Genomic DNA, 9,552 nt, shown 5'->3' with positions numbered 1-9,552 from the left:
TCTAAGATTCGCAACAGTATATAATTTAACTAGCAATCCCTTTCTCGTACCCTTTTTTATTCTTTAATAAGAAAATGATATTTGGTTATTCTTGTGACAAATCACTATCGTCTTCTCACCAGGGTTTAACTTACCGACCGGTCCGGCCAAACCGGCGGAGTCCGGTTCCGGTATACCGGTCCGGTTTGGCCGGAAACCGGTCGGAACCGGTCAAATTCAAATTTGAATTCAAAAGCTGTCGTGCAATCTGTTCGGACCGGCTTACCGGTCAGTTTGACCGGTTTACCGGTCGGTTTGACTGGTAACCGGTCGGTTTGACGGGTAACCGGCCAAATTCAATTTTTTTCTTTTCTGATTTAAATTCAAATGCCCGCAAAGTATACTAAATAAATGTGTGTATAACATATTTAGCCTAAATGAACCCTCCAACCCTCTTTTGTACTACTTTTACATTGTATTTGTATACTTTTATATGCAAGTTTTTTTGTTTAACTTCAAATCCCCGCAAACTATACTAAATGAACGAATTTTTGAGAAAATTTGATACCATTAGATTCGTTGCACCTTGAAGTATTTTTAGGAATTTTTATTTTTTTTGAATTCAAATTTGAATTTTGAATTTGGGCCGGTTTGGTACCGGCCCAAACCGGAACCGGGCCGGACGTTCCCACCGGTTTGGTGAACCCTGCTTCTCACCACTGAACAACGATGTTGGCATTGCGAAGGCTTTGGTGAATTACCCCTGACCGAAGGACTGTGCAAATAGGAAAATTCTATGAGGCATGTTGAGATGTACCTTTCTATTTTGGTAAGGCACTAGGAGGTACCAAGAGGTACCGGAGGTATCTTTTCTGTTTTGATATGGGTCCCACCTATTTTGGTACTGATCGGTACCTTTTTCTAGGTAACTCTTGGTACCTCTTATGTCTCAGTCATCCATTTCAGTCTGATGGACGATCTTTATTTGTTTCAACCATTGTAAAATTTCTCAAATTCTATAGGTCCGCAAGCAACCGCCTATTGAAAGAGCTATTAAGTGGACCGCATCTGGAAATAATATACATGTATTTCTTTTGACTTTTCTTAACAAAATATCTTTTTAATTACGTGAATGGAAAAGTTACCATAGATCTCATAAGATTATTGTACAGCTATTTTACTTATATCATATATTATATACTAATTAATTTCTTGCGGCTCCGTATATAAAAGAACAACCTACGGTAGAAATCAGTATCATTATGTAGACCATTCTTTATGTGCGTCGGTCATTTTTAAAAGTAGAGCCTATTTTCAGAACCCATCCGTCTTATTTTCACATGGGTCGTCCTCCACTAGCGTACTGCACAAATGGATGCCCCAATGGACCCGTGCAGAAGATGTGGTGTTTGGTAGTGCAGTCACCATCGATTTTAAGTGCTCCGATCAATGCACATGACTTCCAAGTGTCGTTAGTGCCTTAGTGGGCAATAGTCAAGTCGTCGCCTTTATCCTTTCTCCGCTGGTTTTAGACTTGCGACGACCCATCTTTTCTGGTTTTAGACTTGCGGTGACCCATCTCCCCCGGCATGTATATAAGATCCCATGGACGATTCCTATCATTTGCGCATACCATAAAACTCATGTAAACTTAATGGTAGTATACAATTGCGCTCCTCCAAGCATATGACACGAGACCGTTCCATGATCCTTTGTGAAAGTGCCTCATGCGTCGTAGGAGAGTTGCAAAGAGTCATGTCAAGTAGCCTCTGTCCGGGGTTAGTGGGCTGCAAAAGTTCTATCCGGGTTTGGTGGCCTGCAAAAGTTGACCTGATGTGTCGATTACAAAAAAAAAAAAAGAAAGAAAAAAGACCTTTCATCGGTGAAATTCGGCGACCGGGTACTATTATGCATTTATGTGAAAGACTTGAGCTTGAACAGAATGGCTTGCTGATTCTTGCAGCCAGAAGTGCAAGTCGAAAAAAAAATTGGGTCACCAGTTTGGTGTTGCTGCGGTTTTCAGGAAAGCACACCGGAGAAGTGATTTATTGAGGAAAAAGGACATTGAGAACTAAGGAAGCAAATAAGGGGGATTGGGGAGGAGGGAGAGAGAAATGAGATGATTGGGGGTGATATATTTTGAAAAAAAATAACCATTAGAATTATAGTTTCTAGAGGTAGTGTCTATATGCAGAAGCGGAGCTCCCCATACAGCAAGGTGGGGCAGCTGCCCCACCTACCGGCGGAGTAGCACCACTAGCACCCCCTCTATCTTCCTCCCTTCCGGCGAGCAGAGCGGCGTCGCGGCGGGCGGCGGCGGCCGTCCTCCTCTGCTCCGTGACGACTTACGAGAGGAGACAAGTGGAAATGAGAGAGAAATAAAGGCCCAGTAAGCCCAATAGCCGCCAGCCCAAGAAGTAGCTCACCCAAATCCCCAATCTGGCAATCCCTAATGCTCCTGACCTCCCCGTGCCCGTAGGCTGCAGCCCCGCGCCCTTGCTCCAATTCACGCCGGCGCCGCGCCTCCGGCTCCGACGGTCCGGCCTCCGGCCCTCCGCCGCCCGCCACCTCCTCTGATTGGAGCGTCATCGCGTCGAGTCGCCTCGGCCAGAGGCGCCCCGGCTGACCGGCCGCCGAGCTACGCGGCACCGGCCCCGGCCCAAGCGCCGGCGGGCGGCTGCGCCTCTGATGGTGGAGGAGAGCGACGCCGGCGAGCCGATGAGCGCCGGAGGACCAAAGGTGAGTTTTGCCCCAGCTAAAATTCCTGGCGAGCTCCGCCACTGTCTATATGTATGGAAATTATTTGATGGTTTCTTCTGTTGGGACTGCGCTTGCCGAGTGGCGCTACTAACTTTATTGTGATCATTATTTTTTCTGCATGTGTCAGTACAGTATATATATAAAACATTGACACGAAAATGCTTTACACGGGCCATATACTAGCTTGTAAATAATTTCCGCATGAAGAGAAAAATATATTTTTGCTACAGGCTTCGGAAGTGGCAGCACTACCTGTGGGAGTCTACTGATTTGAAAACTTCTAGTAGGAAACTGAGGGCCCCTGGCAGCACTACCTGTGGGAGTCTACTGATTTGAAAACTTCTAGTAGGAAACTGAGGGCCCCTATATATACTCCACATAAACATAACATGATTTATCCCCCATTAGAGCTGTGCATCATCTCCATTGCTAACCATGCTGCTGCTCCTCCTGCAAATCCATACTGTATACATGCTTGCTGTGGCAGCAAACAGCTCCCTGTCCGCGCCTCTGGTTCCATGCCTCCAAGACCAGGCATCAGCGCTCCTTGAGCTGAAGCACTCCTTCAACACAACTGATGGCGATTCCACCACCTTCCAGTCATGGATCGCTGGCACAGACTGCTGCAGCTGGGATGGTGTCCGCTGCGGCAGGACAGATGGTCGCGTAACCTCCCTCGACTTGGGTGGCCGTCAGCTGCAAGCCAGTGGCCTCGAACCAGCGCTGTTCAGACTAACCTCACTCAATCATCTTGACCTCTCCAGCAACGACTTCAACATGTCCGAGTTCCCAGCCACCGGTTTCGAGCTGCTCACCGAGCTCAGCTACCTCGACCTCTCTGATACAAATTTTGCCGGTTCCGTGCCTGATGGAATCAGTCACCTTAAGAACCTGGTTTACCTTGACCTCTCCACAAGCTTTTATGTTGATGATTTCGACAATGAAAATAGTGTCACTTACTACACCTCAGATTACAGATGGCAGCTATGGGCGCCAAACTTGGAGACTTTACTTGCAGACCTCACAAACCTGGAGGAGCTCCATTTGGGTATGGTGAATCTTTCCGGCGATGGTGCACGGTGGTGCGAGGATGTGGCCAGGTTCAGTCCTAAGCTTCAGGTCCTCAGTTTACCTTACTGCTTATTGTCAGGTTCCATATGTAGATCACTCTTGGCCTTGAGGTCTCTTAGAGTGATTGAGCTTCATTCCAATCACCTGTCTGGAGGAGTGCCTGATTTCATGGCTAGCTTTCCCAACCTTACTGTTCTTCAGCTATCAGAAAACAAATTTGATGGATGGTTTCCTCCCATCATCTTCCAACACAAGAAGTTGAAAACAATTGACTTGTCTAAGAATCTTGGGATCTCAGGTAATCTGCCTACTTTCTCACAGGACAGCAATCTGGAGTATCTCTCTGTCAATACAACAAACTTCTCAGGAATCATACCGAGTTCCATAGTCAATCTGAGGTCTCTTAAAAGGTTGGGCCTTGGTGCAAGTGGCTTTTCTGGAATACTGCCCTCTTCTATAGGTGAGCTCAAATCATTGGTTATGCTAGAAGTGTCTGGGTTACAGTTAGTAGGACCCATACCATCATGGATCTCAAACCTGACGTCCCTCACTGTTCTCCAGTTGTTTAACTGTGGATTGTATGGAACTATACCTTCTTCAGTAGGAAAATTGAGGGAATTAACAAAGTTAGGATTGTACAGTTGCAACTTCTCGGGGCAGATACCTCCACAGATCTTTAATTTGACTCAGTTGCAAACCCTCCTGCTCCACTCAAACAGTTTTATTGGCACAGTGCAACTAACTTCATTATCACGCATGCAAAATCTGTCTGTCCTTAATCTCTCAAACAATGAACTAGTTGTGGCCGATGGAGAAAACAGTTCATTGCTGACGTCCTTATCCAAAATAGAGTTCTTACGATTAGCATCTTGCAGAATATCTAGCTTCCCCAGAATCTTGAGGCACCTCGATCAGATCACAAGTCTCGATCTGTCAGATAACCAAATCCAGGGGGCAATACCTCGATGGGCATGGGAGACATGGAAAGGTTTGCACATGTTCCTTTTGAACATGTCACATAATAAGTTTACAAGTCTTGGCTCTGACCCGTTGCTTCCTCTTCATATAGAATACTTTGATCTCAGTTTCAACAATTTCGAAGGACCTTTACCTATACCACAGAATGGCAGTGTCACGCTCGATTACTCAAGCAATAACTTCTCATCCATGCTTCTTGATTACTCTACTTATCTCACTGATACCGCCTTTTTCAAGGCCTCCAGAAACAGCCTCTCTGGAAATATTCCACAATGGATTTGTGGCACAGATAGCAGTCGACAACTCATTGATCTCTCTTACAACAACTTAAGTGGTTCAGTCCCATCTTGTTTAATGGAGAATATCACTGTATTGCAAGTACTAAATCTGAGATCAAACAAACTTGTTGGAGAAATACCTGATAACATTAATAAAGGTTGTGCACTTGAGGCATTAGATTTGAGTGGCAATCTGATTGACGGGAAACTACCGAGATCTCTTGTTGCTTGCAGGAATTTGGAGGTTCTTGACATTGGAAGCAATCAGATTAGTGACTCCTTCCCATGTTGGATGAGTTCACTTCCTAAACTTCAAGTCCTTGTCCTCAAGTATAACAAGTTCACTGGACAGGTGCTGGATCCTTCAGACAATAAAGAACACATAACAAAATGTGAATTTACAGGACTTCGAATTGCTGATATGGCCTCAAACAACTTCAGTGGCACATTGCCAGTAGGCTGGTTTAAGATGCTCAAGTCTATGATGACAAGGTCTGATAAAGATACACTAGTCATGGAAAATCAATATTACCATGGGAACACATACCAGTTTACTGCTGCAATAACATACAAAGGGTATGACATAACCATCTCCAAGATTTTGAGAACCCTTGTGCTGATTGATATATCAAATAATGCATTCAATGGAATCATCCCTGAGGAAATTGGAGAGCTTGTGCTACTTCACGGGCTCAACATGTCACATAATGCCCTGGAAGGACCGATTCCAGCTAAATTTGGCAACTTGAAGCAACTTGAGTCATTGGACCTCTCCTCGAATGGGCTTTCTGGAGGAATTCCCCAGGAGCTAGCATCATTGAACTTCCTTTCAACACTGAATTTGTCCTACAATAAATTAGCTGGAAGAATACCAAACTCGTATCAGTTCTCAACATTTTCAAATAGTTCTTTTCTGGGGAATAATGATTTGTGTGGACCCCCACTGTCCAAACAATGCCCCAATCAAACAGAAACGAGCTTGCCATATGCTTCAGAGAAAAATTCTGTAGATGTTCTTCTATTCTTCTTCAGTGCACTGGGATTTGCTATCAGCTTTTCAGTTACACTCACACTGACATGGATATGCCACAGCTCCAAGCAATCTTGAGTTTTGATAGATCTCTTATATGGAGTCATATACGCATTTATCCAATACTTTGTATGCGAAGATCATTTCTGCAATCTTGAACATGCTCTTGTTTTATTACGGTTAAGGTTAGTGGAGGAAAAAAGTAAGTTTCTGGTGTAACAATATGATTTTTATGTTTTACAACCATATAATAAATTTGCTCTTTCTATGATGCACCGAGCACTAGTTTATAGCCGAAATCATATTTTAATGTATACAAGGGAAAATCAGACGAGAATAACCACATGAATGGACAATAAATTTTATGCTGTTGTCCAGTGTATTCTCTAAAGTAAAATTTTGGTGCCTGTCAACATGGTACTGGTTCCATGAACAGCAATAGCTAAGAAGCAGGAAAAGAACCACACAATCTGGCAAGCACCCACCTTCAATACATGGATCTTGAAGCTACCAGTGGAGAAAATGACAAGACGCCGGATGCTTCTTCCTTCCAGCAGTTTACGGCTACTTTCTCGTCCACCCTAACACCCTCAGATTGTGAGGCGCTGTGTGACGGAACCGCCAAATTAAAACTCTAATTAAGCATAATGGCCGTCATTTGAACACATCGGGCTCATTAGCTTAACGGCTTAATTTGGCGATCCTTTCTCAACCCACGTCCCGATCGAAACATCACCGATAGTCCCACGCGAAGATGGGCGCAGATGGTACAAGCACGACACGTATTTGAAAATACAACAAATATACATGAGACTTTACCTTAAATTTTACAAACCAAGTTTGAATAAATACATAATTTACAAACTTTACATTACTGAGATCCGGGTTCAACTAGAGGAAAGGGGCCTGCAACTACCAAAAGTGTGCCCTAGGGAGATCCCTAACTAAACGTATAGCTCCACGACCTCCCATCCCTCTGCGTCCCGACGGATGAACTTGACGCAGCAGGGACAGAAGTCTACATCTGCGTGTCCTGAAATAATTGTGGCAACAAACCCTGAGTATACTAATACTCAGCAAGGCTTACCCGACCAGTGGGTATAACTTAGCCCACATATCTAGACATGCAAGGCTTTTGACTGGTGGTTAGCTTGCAGAAAACAGCGACTAAAGTAATTCCTCTCTTTCCATATTTTAGCCCAAGTTCTATATAAATTATCATAGTCTAGTATTTGCATCACCAAATCTAGAGCAAACAAAGTGGAACAATAAGCGATAATTCATGTCATCAACATAGGTATAACTATTTTACCATCACAACACTATGCTGCGACGCAGTGACCAAGGTGCTCATATCCGAGAGCGACTGATGGCGAATCAATTCGATTTAACCTTGCAAGGTGGACCTAACCAGCATGGCACGCGTATGCCCCGTCGGACCTCACACACCAACCCTTCCCCTCCCCGCCTCGAACTATAGAACCGCCCCACCTTCATATAGTCAGCTAAGCTCAACGAGAGACCACCAAAAGTAAACATATGCATCCTGTTTCTCCGCGACTACTCGACTCGCCTTAAGGGGTGGTGATGAAGTTTTGTACTTTCGAAGCGAGGCAGTACTAGGCTTACCGGTTTCAACTACCTACTACTCCCGGCATGCGGTTAGTACAGTTCAAACATGATCAGCAGGGCCAACAACGGCTCGGTCCTTAACCGACACAGGTGGAACTACACCTCTCCCGCCCGGTCTCAGATTCTATTCTTTCTTTCATTCCAAGACTTTTATCCATATTTAGTAACTCATATCTAGAAACATAAACTATCCTATATCTCGCGAGTAACCAAGAATTACTCGACTTCTACCGAACCCTATCTAGCATAGCATTTCTATCGTCCTATACCTACTAGCACAACTCAAGGGGACCTAGGGTTCATGCAACTAGGGTTTCAAACAACTCCTAAACATAATGCACAAGTAATAAATACATATCTAGATGTCATAATTTAAATTAATAGGATGTGCACCGGGGTTTGACTTCGGGCTGCTGCACAGAACTGGGGTCAGACGGGCCTTGGGCCGGGTGCTCACACCTCTCCTCCTGGGCTTGTGCCGGCTGCTCCTGCGGTGCCGCAATCACCTCAAATATGGCGCCTTCAGCTGCGGATGCTACACGTATGCATATGAAATAAATGAGTGTAGCTCAATAATGTACTACTCTACTTCAACTGGAATACCCTGCGGACTGTACGCGCCCAAGTGGCGGACCGTCCGCCGTACTATTCTACCGACCCACCAGAACCAAGTACCTCTCTAGACAAACTTCAATCTATACGGTGGACTATCCGCTCACCCTTAACGGACTGTCCGCAATACACCTACGCCAACCCACCAGAGACAACAACGTCTCTGAACTAATTTCTAATCCTACCGGTGGACTGTCCGGCCCCCCTTGGCGGACCGTCCGCAGTTCACGTATCCAATCCACCAGAGACGGCAACGTCTCTGGACAATTTCAAGTTTCAACGGCGGACCGTCCGCTCCCCTATAGCGGACCATCCGCAGTTCAGTTCTGCTAAACCACCAGAGACAACATCGTCTCTGGACGAAATCTAACCTGACCGGCAGACTGTCTGCACCTCCCAGGCGGACCGTCTGCGATGCCTAACTTTTGACCCGGGCCACAGGCGATAGCAAGTGCGGCGGCGACGGCGGCGGCCGTTCACCAGCACCGGTGACACACCACGGAAGGGGAAAAAGGCCGGGGAGCACGAGGAAATCACCATGAATCCATTTCCGCGGTCGGTTCGAGCGTAGGACGACCGGAGAAGCGGATCGACGGTGGAGCAAGGCTTCAGGCGCCTCCCATGGTGACCGGCGGCGGCAGGGATAATTCCAGCTGTAAGAAGCCGGTCTAGGAGTTGGGGAAGGTGGAGGAGGTGCCGGGGAAGGTTCCCGCGCGGGGAATCGAGGTTTGGTGGCCGGAGGAGGGAGATCGACGGAAGGGGGCGACGACGGAGCGAGCGCTCGGGCTTCGCTCGGCTCTGGACGAAGTGAGGAGGAAGAGAGGAATGACAGGTGGGTCCCACATCCGTCCAGATAAATATCTGGGCGTTGCCTTGGCGGACCGTCCGCCGGCTCCGAGCGGACCGTCCGCGATGCAGGTGTTACAATCCTACCCCCTAAAAGAAAACTCGCCCCGAGATTTAATGAATGGCAAAAAGGGAGAGTTAGAAATTGGTGTGTACCTCGATAGGCTTGTAGCAATTCCGGACATTTAGTCCGAACAAATTTTTCCGTCTCCCAAGTAGCTTCCCGCTCGGAGTGATTACTCCATTGCACCTTATAGAAGTCACTGGTCTGATTCCGAGTGACCCTGGTCTTGTGATCAACAATTTTGATTGGGTACTCCGGATAGACAAGATCGGGTTCTAGTTGCAATTTTTCTATATCAATCA

At 46.1% G+C, this 9,552-nt stretch overlaps 1 protein-coding gene across 1 annotated transcript; it reads left to right on the top strand.

Annotated features, from left to right (window-relative positions):
* Window positions 1-3,106: 3,106 nt before the first annotated feature.
* Window positions 3,107-6,367, top strand: LOC120711734 (receptor like protein 23-like). Its single transcript, XM_039997362.1, has one exon. The coding sequence runs from the start codon at window positions 3,175-3,177 to the stop codon at window positions 6,172-6,174; it is 3,000 nt and encodes a 999-aa protein (XP_039853296.1). The 5' UTR covers window positions 3,107-3,174; the 3' UTR covers window positions 6,175-6,367.
* The last annotated feature ends 3,185 nt before the right edge of the window (window positions 6,368-9,552 follow it).

This window comes from Panicum virgatum, chromosome 6K, assembly GCF_016808335.1.
Source record: "Panicum virgatum strain AP13 chromosome 6K, P.virgatum_v5, whole genome shotgun sequence".
NCBI lineage: Eukaryota > Viridiplantae > Streptophyta > Magnoliopsida > Poales > Poaceae > Panicum > Panicum virgatum.
The sequence above is the reverse complement of the archived record's forward strand: the minus strand, read 5'-3'. Positions and strand labels throughout refer to the sequence as shown.